Source organism: Girardinichthys multiradiatus, chromosome 7, assembly GCF_021462225.1.
Source record: "Girardinichthys multiradiatus isolate DD_20200921_A chromosome 7, DD_fGirMul_XY1, whole genome shotgun sequence".
NCBI lineage: Eukaryota > Metazoa > Chordata > Actinopteri > Cyprinodontiformes > Goodeidae > Girardinichthys > Girardinichthys multiradiatus.
In genome coordinates this window covers 39,897,453-39,915,954 of record NC_061800.1, presented here as the reverse complement: position 1 = coordinate 39,915,954, position 18,502 = coordinate 39,897,453, and the positions used below count along the sequence as shown (strand labels likewise).

General features: G+C 36.2%; 1 protein-coding gene across 1 annotated transcript in view; it reads left to right on the top strand.

Moving 5' to 3' along the window:
* LOC124870874 (polycystic kidney disease protein 1-like 2) overlaps positions 1-13,257 on the top strand; it is a 45,495-nt gene extending 32,238 nt beyond the window's left edge. Inside the window, exons 25-33 of the mRNA XM_047369698.1 lie at positions 141-326; positions 953-1,283; positions 1,443-1,576; positions 1,693-1,820; positions 5,688-5,848; positions 5,963-6,173; positions 7,192-7,293; positions 7,785-7,916; positions 12,499-13,257. Coding sequence (XP_047225654.1) covers positions 141-326; positions 953-1,283; positions 1,443-1,576; positions 1,693-1,820; positions 5,688-5,848; positions 5,963-6,173; positions 7,192-7,293; positions 7,785-7,916; positions 12,499-12,693 — 1,580 coding nt within the window. The 3' untranslated portion in view covers positions 12,694-13,257. The remainder of the gene's footprint in view (positions 1-140; positions 327-952; positions 1,284-1,442; positions 1,577-1,692; positions 1,821-5,687; positions 5,849-5,962; positions 6,174-7,191; positions 7,294-7,784; positions 7,917-12,498) is intronic.
* The last annotated feature ends 5,245 nt before the right edge of the window (positions 13,258-18,502 follow it).

Genomic DNA, 18,502 nt, shown 5'->3' with positions numbered 1-18,502 from the left:
TTCTGTGCTGTTATTAATGAATAAAGGCCACTAGCACCACAAATGCTAATAAAAAAAAACATTCAAATTGTAAAACTATCATTTTAAATTAGTTGGATCCAGACCTACTGTAACAAGTATTTTTACATTTTGTTTTCCAGTTTACATGGGGTTCATGTGGATGTTACTGCTGGTGGCCTATGGCCAGAGAGATCCCAATGCTTTTTTCATGAAACAACACATTAGAAATAGCTTCGCTGCGCATGTCCCAGACAGCATGACTCTTCAGGATGTGTTTACATGGGCTAACACAACTCTACTCCAAAACCTTTTTGGTGAATACCCAGGTAGGAATCCTCCCAAAACATTAAAGTTTACCAAAACACTGCTATCTTCCATTGAATTCAGCTGAAGGTGGAATCCATGATCAAAAGCTGATATTAGATTTAATAAAAGCTTAAAAAGCACCTTATTAAGTGGAGCAAAATGCTAAGTTAAATTTGTTTAGCTTTGTATCACAATGATGCAGATGTTTCTGTATGTGACAAAAATTAGCAGTTACTAAGTGTTTAACATTTAATGCTGCCAAATGGAGAAAATGTCTACCTCTACCCTCAAAAATAAGTACAATCCCCAGAGTGGAGGCTTACCACCAAACCCTTCCCAAACAAATATTATTGTCATTTCATACCAGATCATTTTTATTTGGTGACACAAACTGTAGCCGCTTTCAGGCATTTGGAATGTTGTACCTGCACAAAGTACCATTTGTGTTAAAGTTATGAAGGACATTTTACCATTTCTTGGGATGTGAATATCTAAGTGTTACCAAGATGAAACAAGTACACTATATAAGAATAAAATGACAAGATTTTGCAGTTACTGGAAATGTTAAGCAAGGCACACTATTAAAAAATAAAATAATAATGTAATTTTTCCAGGAGTGTTGTAACTCTAAAATGCTTTTCCTCAGGATTTATCACGGATGGAAACTCCAAGCTGGTGGGGAATGCACGTCTTCGTCATTTAAGAGTTAAGCAGAACTCTTGTCAGATTGCAAGACTCATGCTTCCATTAGTGTCAGGCTGTCATGCCCCATATTCATGGGAAATAGAGGACAAGGGGTCCTACGAACCTGGCTGGAATCACTCTGTTGAAGATAATATTTCTGCCAGCGCCTCATCTCCATGGATGTACCAGACTGAAGCTAAGCTCAGGACTTTACCAATCTGGGGAAGACTGGTGCTCTACAGAGGAGGGGGCTTTGTAGCTGAGCTGGGCCCTGATTTTCAAAATGCCAGCAGGCATGTTCATTTGAAAAATATTTTCTTTTGTCATATTTATAATGCACGTGTTGACATGGTGAAGCTTAGCTTTTAAACATAATCACAACCATTAAATTAAAAAAGGCTATAAGGCACTTTGACAGACAACCTTTAAAATATGATGTTCTTTCTCTACAGCACACTTGACTATCTTTTTCACAGTAAATGGCTTGACGAGTTCACGAGGGCAATCTTTGTTGATTTTACCGTTTACAATGCAAATGTCAACCTCTTCTGTATTGTCACACTGTTAATGGAGACCTCAGCAGTAGGTAAGGAATGCTCTTTCTGAAGACTGCTATCAGAATCCATCAACAGCTTTGTTAAACAATCTTCTTGAAAATTCATAATTATTTCTCTTTCGCAGTAAATTTATGTCTTTTTGCAGGAGCATTTCAGTTCCACAGTGAGCTGCACACTATTGGTCTTTACCCGTCAACAGGTGGCCTTTACTTCTTCGTTATGGCTGCTGAGATCATTTATTTGCTTTTCATTCTATATTACATGTTCAAGCAGGTAAACACTTTATTTAATCACTTCAGTTGTTTGTTTTTTGTTTTGTGGCCACATGCACATAAATAACATTTAAGGTTGAGCTTTCTGAAGATTTATGGCTTCAAGAAATCAAATCAATGGGATGTAGTTATATCTCTTGCAGTTCATGCAGGAGATATTATTCCCCAGAGATCTTAAGGGCTTAATTTAGCCAGTTCAATTTAAATTTAAAAAGTGCATGTATAAAATGGCAACCGTCGGCTAGAATTTTTTAAGGCCTAAATCTTTTCCAAAATCTGCAACGGGTTTTGCAGCTCATCAACAAATCCTGAAAACACTACAATTCTGCAACAGGAATTGAGTCTTTGAGTAATTAGAGCTTGAATTATGTATAATATTCATCATGTCCCCCAAGCTTTCTTGTTTTAGTTTTAAACTAGAGAAATCTATAAAACACTTTTATACAGAAGAACTGCACATTTTTGATTAATGTACGTAATAATGTTGGAAAATAAGGGCACAAAGGCTAATTTAATTTTTTAAAGAGTTAACCTATGGACTGTCCTCGTCATCACTGATTTTTTTGGGCTTTAATAGCAACAATCTGCTATCATTTGTAATTATGTTACACATGTTTTTATACTGCATCATTTCATAACTTAATTATGCTCTTCCACCTCCAAAGACCATTTATACTCTCATAGCTGTCCACCATTAACCATAATTCAACTTAAAATAAGACGGTGTCTTTCACAGTACCTTAAGACCTTTATGTTGATTTGGTAGAAAATAAAACAAACAGAAAAAAAAAGATCTGTTTACATGTACAACACCTTGCAAAATCATTCACAACGCTTGGAACCTTTCACATTTTGTTATTACCATGAACCCCCAAACATTTTCTTTGATTTTTATCTCATAAACCAGCATAAAGTAGTGCACGGAAGAAAAACAATATTATAAATAGGACTTTTTTTGTTTTTTTATAAAAATTTAGGATTGTAGTTTGCATTTGTATTCATTGCACATTTTTCTTTGGAAAAAAGCTTAAGCACAGTTAGATTTTCAAGTCTTCCTGATGATTTTTTATTGGATTTAAGTCTGGACTTAGAGTGGGCCACTCTAACATATATGTTTTGATTTAAACCATTCTGTTGTGGATCTGGCTGGATGTTTAGGGCTGTTGTCCTGCTGGAAGGTGAACCTCTGCTCCAGTTTCAAGCAATTTGCAGTCTGTCCTGTATTTAGTTCCAAGAAAATTCTATTTGATTCAGTTATTTATTTGGCACCAAATCATAACAAACGTCAACTCAAGGCACTTTACAAGACCAACAAATCGAACATAGATACAAAGATATATAATCCAGTTGTACGGGCCGATTCAATTTCAGTCACATACATTGAGTTAGAAATTAGTTTAATACAATGCAGTCAAATTTGGTTTATAATAACTATTGGTAAAGAGTTGTATATCTAAGTCCAGCAGATTGCATCCAGTATGAGCAGCCAGCTGCTGTGACTGACTGGGGATATGGGGAAATGGACAGGATGCACTGGGTAAACAGAGTTAATGGCAGCAGTAGCTGTTTTAGTGACTCCATCTAGAAGAGAAACAAAGACAAACAAAGAAGCTCTGAGCGAGTTGTGAAATCTACTGGATGACACATATTGTTAATAGCAGTGATAGCTTCTTCATTTGCTTTGTCTTAGAGACATACAGGGTTAAACACAAAAAGACAGGGTCAGGTTTATTATTATTAATGAGGGATCACAAGTTTTTGGCAGTTATAACTCAGATTATGGTCTCCTAGTGAACTGTATCTTGAAGACAAAGGTACACAGAATAGAGAGCAAAACATATTGTTTTTTTTTTAACCTGTTAGGATTATGATTATTGATTAATTCATATTTATCAAGAATTATAATTTAAAATCATAATTTTATGAATCGAAATCAGAGATGTCCTCTGGTGTTGTAATTGTGGCTCAAAGCTCTTGATAATTACAATTATTAAATTCTCAGTAATAATTGATAACTATTACTAGATGTCACTGTTTAATCAACCGTTTCACCGAAACGTGGGGAACTTTATGTTTATTTTGAGCAAGAATAATTTGTCTGTCAAAATAAGGTCAAACGCTCTCTCTTTATCTACGTGAATATTTATTAAATCTACAGCCCTGATACAACTCGCTCTCCGATTCAATAATCTTCACCTAATCAAACATGCAAAGTTCTACATAAAATGGTAAAATATCTAACTAAACAAAATAAAACAGCTTTGAGTGTGTATGAAATCAAACCAGCAGTTATGGCAAAATACAAGAGAAAAATGGTGCTGATGAAGCTTTGGGGTGCGGCCCCCACCAGGCGCCAGGTATCATAAACCCCCCCACCCCTCGAAGTTAGAACTCAGAAAGACAAAACGTAATAAAACTTTTAGCGGCAACCAGTAGCAGTTGCAGACAAATAAAATGGTAGAGTTTCACCATGAGGTTATAGCGGTCCACTTTTACAGGGCACCTGCGTTCAGGTAAAACACACTTGCGAGACTTGGCGGCCTCAGGAATCAACAGCAATCAAGTTTCAATAAAACGTAGCATGCACATACAATTTAGAACACATTGGACTATAAGTGGCGATTCTAAATCGCCCTAAAATCCTACTCTATCCTGCCCAAGCTATTTCTGAAAAATAAATAAAATAAAACGGGATTACTTGGTGCCTTCTCCTCTGAACAGAGGTAGAGAAGGAGGGGGAAAAGTTTCCTCGCGTCCGTGGATAACTCAGGAGAGCGGTGAGTTTCGTCCTCTGGCCTCCTTGGCGAAAAGGAACGATATGACGGACCGTCAACAGTCGATTGGAACAAAAACAAGAATGGCAAATCCGTCTCCTTGAAACCTCCGTGGGTTTTTTTCTTTGTTACGTGTGAAACTCACGTCTTCGATCGGTAAAGTGAAATTTTTGGCCTTTCTATTCCAGAAACTTCTTTCATGAATTTTCGTTCTCGTTGGCCAACGGGGAGAATGAATGAAAGTCCACGTGGGATTTTCTTCTCCAGAATGATGCTCCAGTTGCGTGGCAAGCGCGTCTCAGTTTCCAGCATGAAAGCAAAGATTAAAGGGAGCTCATCTTACTATGTAATCCACTGTGACGTCAGAGCTGCGACACCCCCGTCCTATCAGCCACGATGCCCGCTGGGATTTGTAGTAGTGGACTATCCTGGGGTAAGAAATGGCCGATGACGGTGAACAGCATAGCAGCTCCAGCAACGTACACATGGTCCAATATGGTCCAACAAACCTAACCCTGATTTATGTTTCTCAGCAAGTTTTCTCCAGACTTACCGCTGTTGTTCATGGTATCCATGATGTTGTTTGTTCACCAGTCTTCAACAAACTTCTGAGGCCTTCATAACTGGATTTATATAATTTATATTGTAATATAATATTTTAAAAGCAATTGGTTGCTTGGGTGCTGTGCATTTTATTTTGTTGTATCAGAGTAAGCAGGAATGAATACAAATGCATACTACACATTTTTGCTTGCACTCCCTTGTGTTGGTCTATTACATACAATCCTGATAAAACACATTGAGACTTGTTGTTGCAACATGACAACATGTGGAAAGGTTTAAGGGGTCTGAATGCTGGGAAAGCCCTGTAAAAACCTTTAGTCTACCTTGTTACAGTAACAAACATTAAATTAGCACAAAACCATTTATTATTTGTAATGATATCATAGTCTTAAATGTTTTTATTAACAAAATATAAGCATTTGGAAAATGTTCTTAGCCTCTCATTGTCCTCTATTAATAATTTTGGGTAAATCACCTGAATCACTTGTTTCAGTTTGGGAAATAATTCCCATGTTATTTTACCAAAACAGGCCAAATTATTGAAGCAACACCGGTGGGTTTACTTCAAGAACAAGTGGAACCTTCTGGAGCTGAGTATCATTCTGCTTAGCTGGAGTGCTGTGGCGGTTTTTATACAGAGGACCCTGCTAGGACACCGAGATATAACCTACTACCAAAACCACAAAGACCAGTGAGAATAACATAGAAACTTATTTTTTGGTGTTATCTAAAGTGAATAGATATTGACATTGTTTATCATCATTTCTAATCCCTAAACTATTGTGCTATTTTTCTGTTGTTTTAGATTTGCCAGTTTTTATGAGACAGCTACAGCTGATTCAGTGCTTCAGTATTTGGTTGCCTTCCTGGTCCTTTTATCCACTGTCAAACTGTGGCACCTTCTCAGACTAAACCCCAAGATGAACCTGATCACGGCTGCACTGCATCGAGCATGGAATGACATATCAAGTTTTCTACTGATCATTTTGATCATATTAGTGGCGTACGCAGTTGCGGTGAGTATTAACAGGACTTTCACCATTGCAAACATCACTCTTGGCTTATTAGATACAGTGGCAAAAGTTTTTTACTGTAATTATAGTTCTGTGAGCAAAAATAAAAAGTCAGCTTCTTCTCCAAAACTTTCTGTTTCAAAATGAACATTAGAGATGAAAAGATTGAAATAAGTTATTTAATTTATGGTAGTTTTTTTGAGAAAGTCTGGATTGTATCAAGAGTACATTGTGCTCCCTATTATTACACATGAAAGCTGCCCAACCGTTTCAAGCTTCCACTGACCTTCTGTATGGAGGCCTTTGCTAATGTGACTTCGAGTTCAATAAAACATTTTTATTAATAATACCAATGCCAGGTTTTTGGGTTTGTCTCAAAATTTCCCAAAGCATGATTAATTGAAAACAACTTCAGGCTTCAGACCCAAAGACATTCTGGACTCTGAAGGAACTTGCCAAGATAATGTAAAGAGAGGACTGGTTCAGGTTACAATTCTTGCCTAAAAAAGCACAGTAAACATCCTCCTCCTGATGTGTTGGCAGTAATATTGCGACAGGATAATCAAGAAAGCAGCAGGGAAAAGCTATGTGTTGAGTTCAAGAGTGCAGCTGGGTCATGATAGCCTTCACACTGAAAGGAAATCTGGTCTGAGTCAATGACATTCAAACAGCCTGGAGGCCATAGGGTTTATTTCAGTAGGAATGGGGCCTGACTAGTAAAATCAAAAGACATTTTATGAAAACATAAGTAAAATATACAATTTGAAATTCAGAACTTTACAGAAATTATTTAAAAAAGCAGCTTTAATTCTTTAGTCTAAATCTCTGAAAACTAGAGTTTGGATAATTCCAACCCTTATACTTTTATTTGTAAGTTATTGTTTGATTGTACTTGTTTGATGTGATTTGGGACATACATTGTATAGTTTTAGAAAATTACTTTTAAATGATAAATTTTATGACTTTAATTTGTCATTGACAGAAATAACTTGTGTTAATTTTATGGTTGTCATATTTTCAGAGCAATGGGATTTATGGCTGGAAGATTTCATCTTACAAAACGTTTATAGATTCTCTTTTGACCATCATCAGTCTGCAGTTGGGCATCTTTAACTATGATGAGGTAACTGATGTGATTTATTATTTTAGATGTTCCAGCTCATTTAAATGTTTTAGATTCAATAGCTGTATATTTTTTATGCATTCTTAATGAATCATTCTTCTGGTTAGACTAAATTCATAGTAGCTACATCCGCTCGAGCACAACGGTCCGTAATGTAAATGTATTCTTCTGGACCTGTCTGCAAGGGGTCCCCATGATGCCTTGTAGTCAGCTCAGTGCAGCTCAGTAATATATCACTGTGCACTGTGTGAATCGATGAGCAGCAACACAAATCCTAGTTTTAAAGAAAGATTCTACACGATTGCTGTAATACTCTGTAGATTAAATACACATGGAGGCTAACATGAATAAAGTTGTAGGCATAATCCATATTTAGAGAAGTGTAATAATGTTAAGATCAGCAAATTCCAAAAAAATCATGTTTCGCATTCTCTTTAAGAAGTAGACTGCAGATTTAATGCAGATTTCTTCCCTGATGCATTTTTTCCCAGGTTTTGGACAGTAACCCTGTTCTTGGTGGATTGCTGTTTGGTTCCTGTATTGTCTTCATGACGTTTGTGGTTCTAAATCTCTTCATTTCAGTCATTCTGGTGTCGCTACAAATGGAGCAAATGCACCACAAGGTAATTCTGATTCATAATAAATAATAAATAATAAATCTTTCCTTCCTTAACTGTTTTATCTAGTTTTGAAATAGCTATGTTTGAGTGTGTAAAACACTTTTTTAAGGCAACATGTAAATGGTAAGTAACATACTCTAAAGCGTTTGTATTATTGTTGTACTTTATAACTGAATAGTAATCGTTAATACAGCCTAAAGAAGTTTTGTATGGTGAATTTTCTGACTGGGAAATAAATACATTTTAGAGTTTCCAACCAGCCAATCGGTGGTCAAATTGAAAATTTGGTCTATTTTTGTCACCAGTGAATTTCAGGGTGCATCTCTGATTATGACTGCATACAGGAGAAGTAGCACTGCTTGTTAGATCACTTGTTAGAACACATTCAATTCAAACATTTTTGGGGGAGCAATCATACTTCTTACAATCAAAGCTCTTCCCAATGCAACAGACCAGTTAGAAAATGCACCAAAATCTGAAAAACTACAGAGAGGAACTCAAACAACAGAGTTGAACTGGGCCCCAAAGCTGACAGATAAAAATATGATGTCATCTGTGAAAACAAGCTACAGAGAACCTGTTTCCATTGTCGTAGCACCAGACAAGCTTGATACGTCCGAAATGTTATTTCAAACTCAGTTGTTTTGTGGGTATCACTATGTGATAACTCACCGATGTCTCTCTGAAACAGCTACTAGAATCTTAATCATGAATCTGGAAAAGACAGAACTCTACTTAATTCTTGAATGAATTTTAATAATGCAGGTACACATTTCACAAATCAACTCCTGGTTAACATTTTACCACCACATTATGCCTTTTAAAGGATTGCTTCAGTTGCCCAAAATGCTTCTCTTTGGCAGAACAATTGATCTGCCAACGAATGACCCTTTCATTCTCTGTTTTCCATTAACCTTTGGTTGCATTTTATTAATCGAAAAGGTTCAGTTGCTTTGTTGGAAATCTTAAAGTCCAAAGCATTGGAATAAGCCTTTTTTTGATAAGGAGTCATAAATAATTGTTTTTTTATTCTTATAGCTACCATGTTCAATGAATATAAAACTATTTTAAAAAAATGTAAAAAATAATTTAAAATGGAAACTAATAAAATGGGTTAATTATAGAAACAGGCCTAACCTTTAAAGAGGGAGCTGATTTGGGGTCAAAATATTTTCAATGAAATCCTTAGAAATTATTTTTAACATATGACTGGTTTTTTTTTTAAAAATATATTTTTTAGATTGTTTTACTTTCAAGAGAAACAGATTATTACAGTTATTTTGTGAGTACTGGAGCAACAGTATATGATTAAATCAAATATGTCAGTATTATTAATACAATGATATTCTCAAGTATTTATATTTAATACTCTAGACCAGTGATTCCCAACCGGGGGTACTTGTACCCCTAGTGGTTCGTGAGAGTATTGCAGGGGGGTACGTGGAAACATTTAATATTTTATTTACAAGATGACAGGTTAATATCATCAGTTGGTAGGGATAAGTCTTGGATGTGTGATGCTCTATTAGGGGGTTGTAGAAGATGAACAAAGAACATTTTAGAGTTTTTTTTTCCCTAAGTAATGTTCTGCTGAAAATGTAGAGAGCTTAAACAGGCTGCAGTCAGAGGAAAATGTTGCCTTCTGTCACCTCTGCCCCAACCCCCCAAGACCAAAATCCTAGGGGAAAACACTGGAGGGGGTATCCTTGGCATAGCAAAATGGCTCAGGGGGTACACAAGTCAAAAAAGGTTGGGAACCAGTACTCTAGACAGGACAAGACCATAGTTAAAATGCAGCTGTAAGTAAAGAACATTTTACATTCTTCTGCTAAATTTAAACTTTAAACCAAAATTATTGTTATTCTGTTATGTGGAACAGTTGAAGACTAAAAAAATATAAAAAACTGTTCCTTTTAGTGAGTTAAAGTAAGTAGAGAATTAAATATGGAAACATTTATTTTTCACATCACACTCAAAAGTGGATAAAATAATAACTTTACTACAAATCAAACCTGCAGAAGGACCAACGGAAACAATAGTCGTGGTCCCTACAGTACTCTGTTGTCATTGCATTTTTCTTTTAAAGCAAATGTTGGGGTTCATTGTTGATACAGACTGCAAAGGCATTATACAGTACAACACTTTGGAGAAGCAGCAAGTTTCAAGTCTGATTGCTGCCTAACCAACTACAAAATCTGCAGTAAGCACACTGGTTCACAACCTGACCTACATTATCTGTGCACTACTGGCCATGAGGTTGTAGGATAGCAGGAGAAACTGCTGTTTTCTCAAATGGAAAATGTGGCTTTCTAACATTAGAAACAGGTCTATTTGAACCAAAGATTAATCTTTTAGATAAAATACTGGATCAGAAAACTCTACACACCAACCTTAAAATGCCAGGTTTTTGTGATATAAAAATGAACCCATGAAAAATACATTTCAGACTTCTTTTACCTTTAATGTGACTTATGTCATTGACACAAAAAACAAAAACCTACTCATAAAAATATGAATAAAAAAATATTTAAACAATAAAGCATTAGCAACCCTTTTAAAAACCTGTGCAAACCATAAGATTAACAATGTGTTTAACCAACTTTTGATTCAATGTCAGCATTTAGGTTTCTTGACTCAATACCTGCCATCATTTCTAGTTAATCTGATTATTCCAAAAGGTTTAGCTTTACTTACAGAATCATCCTGGCATTTGCTTGTTCACATCCTATCTAAAGTCTTAGTTTGCATAGAGATTACAAAGGACTAAAAATATATCTGGCAATTATGATGATTTTCTGTTTACAGCAAATGAAAACATGACATTAAAAATCGAATATTACATCAGACCAAATTAAAAAAACATTGTTTAGTACATAAATATGGGCTTAATATGTTAGTATGTTTAATACCTGATTAAAGGTTGTTATTTTAAATAGGTCCTTTTCAGCTGAAAAACAAGGCTCATCAGAATGTATGTTCCAAGTTATTGGGACAGTAAGGAGAGAGTCCTACAATATGTAATAGTAGGAAAAAAACATCGGTCAATCAGGAATTTACAAAGACTGGTCATTTATGCAGTAAACTGGTCTGCCAAGGGGTCAATAGCAATACTGGATGAGCTGGTTGTGTGGCCATAAGTCTAAATGGTATGTTTGGCACAAAAACCACTGAGCTTCCCCAGCAGAACTCTATACCACCAGGGAAACATGGTGGTGGCAGCATCATGATCTGGAGCAACTTTTCCTCAGATTTATCTAGACAATTAACGAGATGAACCAAAATAGGAACAGCTACAAGTACCAGTCAGTTTTGACCCTATAACCTTTAGGTGTCTCTTACAAAAACTGAAGATGGATTTTATTTTCAGCCCCACGAGTCCGAGTGGCTGCACACTGCCCCCCCCCCCCCCCAACACACACACACACTCACACACACACACACACACAATGTGCTAATTTTAAAAGTACGAATAAGAATTCAGCAAGAATTAATCATTCCAGTTTACTCCCTTTTTGTAAAGCTTTCATTTTATCTGAAAAAGGTTCTTTCTGCTTTGTCTTGATTTTTAAACTCAAAAATCTTCAAGCAAGGATTTTATGACTTTTTTATGTCAAACTCTAGTGTGAATCATTGATCTTGGAAAAATGTTCTATTTACATAATGTTACTGAGCCACAAGAACCTTTCTTCGTGGTTATGAGGAGATCTGTTCAATGTCAGTCTTAAATTGCTGCTTGAAATTATTTTCGTGTAATGTGATTTTCTTCTGCATAATTGCAGCTGTCTAGACAGTCCTTGTTCTCTAAAAACATAACCTAATCCTGAAGGCAGGGATCATGATAAAATGAGCATAATTATTAATAGTTAAATGTCCCAAACATCATGCTAAAGTCAAGCACTGGCAAAAGCTCTGAAATGTGTAGTTATATAACCCTAGCTGTTTTATTTGGTGAAATTTGAATCAGGTTTTATGTCTTGTGCAGCTGATTGCCGTGTTGCTTCTGTTTAATATAATTTTGCACCTATCTTATTATTAAAGGTGTAGATCAAACCTTAAGGATGCAAAATCCCCTAAACCAACTCATAACACGCTTTCATGATGTTAAGTCCAGGGGTTCAATATTGCTGCATTTTCTTGTGAAGTTTTACTTATTGTGTGTTCACATGCTCTTATGTCAACACTTGGCAATAAGCAGAATCAAAACCTAGATTAAAAGCATTTACACAAAGGTCACACTCAGGAATGTGTTCAAATTATAAATTCAAATGATCAACGGTAACTGATAAATTGTTTAATTAGACAATGTGGCTCATATAACATCTTATGGAACAGGAATTTAATATCCTTTTATTGACAGCATGGTTGTTTTAGTTCAAAAGATCATGCAAAATGTCCCCAGTGTTAGTGTTTCCAAACTGTCCAACTGAAAACCGGTGAGTACAAATTACAAGTTACACGTTATTTGTCCAAAGTGCTCTTGAGGTAGTTCATGCTTAGAAGTCTGTTGTGTTAAAACTGTTTTTCCAGTGTTTTTTATTCTTCTGTACGTGATTTAGATTTTTTTTCTTTTTCTCTTCTGGCTCAGCCCTCTGAAGAAGAAGAAATCGTTGACCTCCTACTGAACAAACTCTGCAACCTATTTGGCATCAGATATAAAAGTAAAAAAGAACCCATGGAGCCTGATGCAGAGGGCAACAGCAACTTGAACCTTAATAACAGCAAGAATACTCTTACTAACTCCTCAGCTGATGCCAACATTTATCAAAAGTCTGACAACTAAATAAACACCAAGTGATGTAAATATATCAACAATATCAACATGTTAATTTAGTCATTCCTCTTTTCTTTTTTTTTTTTTTTTGCTTAAAATAATTTTGTGTTTTTCAGTAAAAGAATGCTTAGAACAATTACCAAGTAGATCAGACACACATAGTTACATTGTCTTTAACTCTTTGTCTACCAGCTGCTTATTCTCCGTCTTTTTCTGCTGTGTATAGTTTCATGCGATCCATTGGTCTTTTAGTTTAAAGTAGCAATAACTGAGTATTCTATTCGATAAGTTATTCAATAAAGCTTGAATCAGTTATTCATAATATTGCTGTCATCTTTTTTGCCAACACTTTAGTCAGAATTAATTTTAGATGACTTATTCTTTATCCATTCTCAAATCCCCATTATCCAATCTCATTCTTTAACCATTCTGTGATATAGCAGCTGCCTTGTGCAGAGTTTGAATGACCTTACCTTTGTTAGTTTTCCATCTACTGTGCAGAATTCAGAAGAATAACCAGCATATTTATTTACTAGCTTTCCTTATTTTCTTAGCAATGACATTAAATGACATTTAAATGACATTAAATCAAGCTTTGTTTTATCTTTCTCACACGTTTTCTATACAACTCAAAATAAAAATCTAAACAAGTGCCTATATGGAGTTTTCTTTTTATTATCTACATTATCATTATTAGAATGCCTTGTAAAAGTGTGTAAAAAGGTTTAAAAATAAAAGTATGTTTTTTGCAGTGGCATAATCTCACACTGAAGCATTTTGAAAACTTTCCATTTAATTTATTTTTTATTGGATGTTGGAGAAATCCACCAATTGAAATCGATTATTTTTAACAAAATCACAACCGAATTACCTACTGGCACCTATTCTGGTAAAGTCTTTGTATATAGAAGGCTTTTTACCAGCCATCCTTTCTAAACAACTGCCTGACATGTAAATGGTGTGGACGGTTCCTCCAAAATGACACTATTTGCAGTAGTTTTCTAGCAGTAAGCTTTAGACGCCATTTTATTTACCTCCCTCACTATCCTGCTGACTGTGTGGTGGCAAGATAATCCTCCATGCTTGTTTGTCACACTTCCCATCAATTTAAACTTTTTAAATTATTGTTGTGACTGTAGTTATGCGGACGTTTAAGCAAATAGCTATTTTCTTGTAGCCATTTCCCAGAAAACAAAGATCAGCAGGCATCTTCTAAACTTAAATGTCATGTTTTCTTGTCTTTGCAAATTTTAAGAGTGGATAACTAAAATGAGCTTCTGTGTCACAGTTTATTAAAGCTTCCACATTCATAGAAACCTCTGCAGTAACATTAACTCTATTTGAATTTCTAGAGATACCATTAATAGTTTCACAAGGGATTAGTTAAAATGTTGTTAAATGTAATTTAATTTTCCAAATAAAAATAAGCTTAAATTTTATGGTGGAATTTTCAAAACTTTTCAGTCTAAGAAATGAAATCTCAATTTATTTTAAATCTTTATAAAGAGTCTTTACGAAGATTATCAATAAAAAATGCAGAAAAAACATCCAAATACAAACAAAAACTCACATCCTATATGTTTCTCACAGCTTCTCACAGAATCAGGATGTGAAATGCCAAAAGCTGTCATACTCAGGAGAAATAAGTGTATGCCACATTAAAAAAGCTGTCTGATATAAAAAAAAAAACTTTGAACTTTAAGACCATAAATGGTGAGACTGAGCACTCAGATGACATAAAATATAAATCCTTTTGACACATGAACATTCAGCACAGTCGCCCTTTGTCTATGTTTTTCATAACTTGTGCTCCTGCAAAACTGCTTTGAAATCAAACATACTGGGAGGAAAAGTAGTGTTTACTGGTAAATTGTCTGTCCATCCATATATTTACTGTCTAGGTCTGGTTCTGTTGATTCCATTCCAAAACCAGAGGTATTAATTTCCTGCTTTTATAACCTGGCTGAGAGGATTTGTTTCTGCCTCCCACTGTGAACCCGGTTTATATATTCACATCAACAGTGTTGGACAGGGTTCAGGTCAGGGCTCTGTGCAGTCCAGTCACGTCCCTCTGAAGCAAAGAGTGAGACCCATTTCCACATGCACCCTTCCTTATTGCAGATGGGATTACTGTATTAAAATACAACAAAGAGTGTAATGCAATTGGGTGCAGTATCTGGTGGACAATTAAAAATGAATTGCCTTAAAGGTAAATCTTGTTCTAACTTCAGCGGTTAGTTATTGATGAATGTCTACTTTAATGTTTTTATTGATTGTAATAAGTGCTGTTAACATGCAAACTTTACCACCAAGGAGTATTTCCTGTGGAAGCAAGCATAAAACTCTAACAGGGTGGTAAGAGAAAACATCTCCCAACCAATTCAGAACAAGAGGCAAGAAGAAGTTAGACAGTCAACCACAGAGTAACCTAGATAATGATATTCATTTTGATGGCCATCTTTCATATTCACCATATTGTATTGGGGCTATTCTCTTTGCCTAAACCCACATATCCATAGCACCCAACAGAGGATGCTGGACAACTTCTCTCATTTTGTCTTTTTATTTTATTTGATTGATTGATGAGTTATAGTTTGATAACCTTAAACAAGAGTCTCCATTGCTTATTGCGGACTTGCTGGCGGGGATTGGTGTAGGCCCTGGGCCGCCAGGGGGTGCGGCCCCTGGTTGGCAGAGTGGCTGGGTCGGAGGGCCTTGGTGCCCCGCATCTCGGTCTGTGCCTTTTTGACCTGGGGCTTCTGCTCCTGTGCCTTGCTGGTGACTTATTTGTGTACCGGGCATATGACTGACCTGGGGTGATACTGTATGTCTGGTTGCCTGGGATTGCTGCTGCCTTTCAGTGCCCACTCTACCTGTCCTTTGTTGCTCATAGCTGCTGTGGATTACAGGCTTACTATTCTCACCAAACATACAAATATACACTTCCAGGTGACAAACCTGCGAGTACGCACCTACTCAACACAAACACACCTATTTCTACACATATGCTCACCCACCAAACCACCTACCTACCCACACACACACACACACCAATGCACAATTATTCAAGCGGTAGAAGGTCATACAAACACAAGCTACTATAACATCAATGTTGCCTGCCTACTTTGATGCTGGATTGAATCCCGAATTAATAAAGTTAATCACGCAACCAGTGGTTCTGGCCAGCCTCGGCCAGCTTGCTTTAGCACTCCTTTTTCTTCAAATACCTGTGTTATCACGATACTTTATAATTGCAAGCTATACAGTAGTTGTGTCTGAGACAGCTGGAAGTCTCACTTTTCTACTCAGTATAAGAAAATATTTTCTTCATGAAGGTTGAACAACACCACAATGAAGCAATGTTATTCCAAACTGTTGACTCAAACTCCATCTTCAGGTACTTTTCTAACAACTTGTAATTTGAACCTAAAAAGTCACCTCAAGTTTCTGCTACACATGGAAGGTTGGAAGGGAAGTTAAAATACTGATTTACAATCTGTCATTCGTTTAGCTCAGACACTGAGAAAACATGAGGTGCCACTACAGCTAATTATTACAGGTGAACACACACAAGGAAACCTTGGGAGAGAGCGGTCATTGCATATCCCAAACTCGACAGAGGTAACATAAAATAATAAAGAAACACAGTAAAACAGCAAATGTTCTTACCTGATGGGCATTATGCTCACAAGTAATGTCCATGTTGGTCTGGCTACTGACTCCACTTCATGTCGTCGGCATGAATAGTGATGCGTCCTCGTCCATCAGCATTGGGTTGTACCTTTTGGTGAATCCCAGCTTCTATTTTTTTCAAAGTCTTGGGGAAAAAAACGATTTTAAATGGAGAAACTAGTTTTGGTGGGTGAAAGTAACTCTACCCTAATCAACTATTTACATAAATTACATAAACTGTACATACTTTTCAGCATAGATAGCATAATATTTATGGAAAGAAAGAGCACTGCCTTCATCTTTTTTCTATGTTGCCAATAAGACACCAAAAACCCAAATAACTTATTCCTGTTAGAAACGTCTTGTTTTGTCATGTATTTTTTCACTATCTGCGGTTTCATACGTTATGATCCATGTATGGTATGCATTTGTGTTTTAGAGAAATGTAGCTCCAAAGGCTCTTTTGAGTGTTACTGATCTGCTTTAAAAAAAAAAAAAAACAATGAAAATATGTTTAGCAAACATTTAGGATTCACAAGTTTTATGATTTTGTTTATGTGACAATTGCCATTTCAGACATGTCATAGTTAAAATCCCATTTTCTAAATGTGTTTCAACAGACATTATAAAAAAGTTGCTTGGCACAACTAGCCATTAATTTTTCACTTGTAATTTTTACGAGAGACATACAGAACTTTGCACTAGAGCCTTGGGCTTAATCCAATCAACTGCTGCTTGTCAGATTTGGTCTTGTTAATATTGAGCTAAACCCACAATTTAGCAAGTCCCACGCCAAAATGTGACAGCAAAGCAAATCATGGTAATTAGTGGAGTATTTTTTTCCCATTTTAATTGTAGGACAGTAACCTTTCAAAAAAGGTAATGTTTCTATTTTGCTGAGGAATAAGCACAAATCAAAGGCCATGTCCGTCACCAATTAAGACAAGAGAAGAGAGTAATTAGAAAACTTTTTCATGTTTGTTGTGGTGACTCAGTTGTCATTACACTTAATGCCAAATTCAACTCCACGCTCTTGCTGAGGAAAACCAGGAGGCTGGCTGCCTGCATGTAAAAGACTAGCCAAGAGAGCTGGAGGGTTATTTTGTCTCTGTGTGGGTGTATATTGAAATATAATTTAAAATGTCATTACCAAAACACATATCAAAGTATTAGATTCCATTTGTTGTAGTTGTTCCACACGTTTGCATTCAATAATTTAACTTGTGACAAATTTTAATGTTATCAATTAAGCATGCACAAAACAAAACATTGTTTTTCCTCCTCATGAACATTTAAAAAAAAAATAACTATGAATGTTGTAAAGATTTAATATTCTAAATGTTTCAGCTCAGTTCAAAGGTCTTCCAGAACAGCTGGGAATATCTGAGCAAAACATGCAGAGCTGGTCACATAACACAGACAGCCTGGGTGCAGTAGCAGTCTGTCTTTTCCACAATTTTAGGGACAACCCAGATTCCTTAGATCAACAAAATAATGTTCCATGTCCCAAAATAAATACAGGTGTGCCAACTGTGCAAACATATTCCCTTTCTAAATTTGCAATGCAAAGGAAGGCTGTATGTCTGAACTTTCAACGAGGCAAACGAATTGTTTAAATCCCTTCACTAATAATTACTCAGCTCATACAGATCCCTAAATACTTTAAAGCTTCTCCTACATGATATTATTTCGATGTTTAGGTTAATTATAAGTGAAAACGTTGAACACATATCAGTAACTACGATTTTACCCCTTTCCTCGATTTCTATGAGAATTCACTGGATTAGCAGAACCAGGTAATATCACATCTTTGACCTTATCTTTTCTAGCGTTAATGGTAAATGGCCTCTAGTTGTATAGCACTTTATCAAGTCCCCAGAGACCCCAAAGCGCTTCACAATATATTCAGTCATCCACCCATTCATACACACTTTCACACACTGATAGTGGTGAGCTGCATCACAGCCACAGCTGCCCTGGGGCAGAATGAAAGAAGTGAGGCTGCCATACACAGACACCACCGAGCCCTCTGACCAGTGGCGTGCACAGACATTTTGGGGGGCTGGTGCTCAAGTGGAAAAAAAGGACACCCTGTGCAGCACATGGAGCTGTCGGTTGCCTTTGTAGTGTGAGATTTATTACAGGC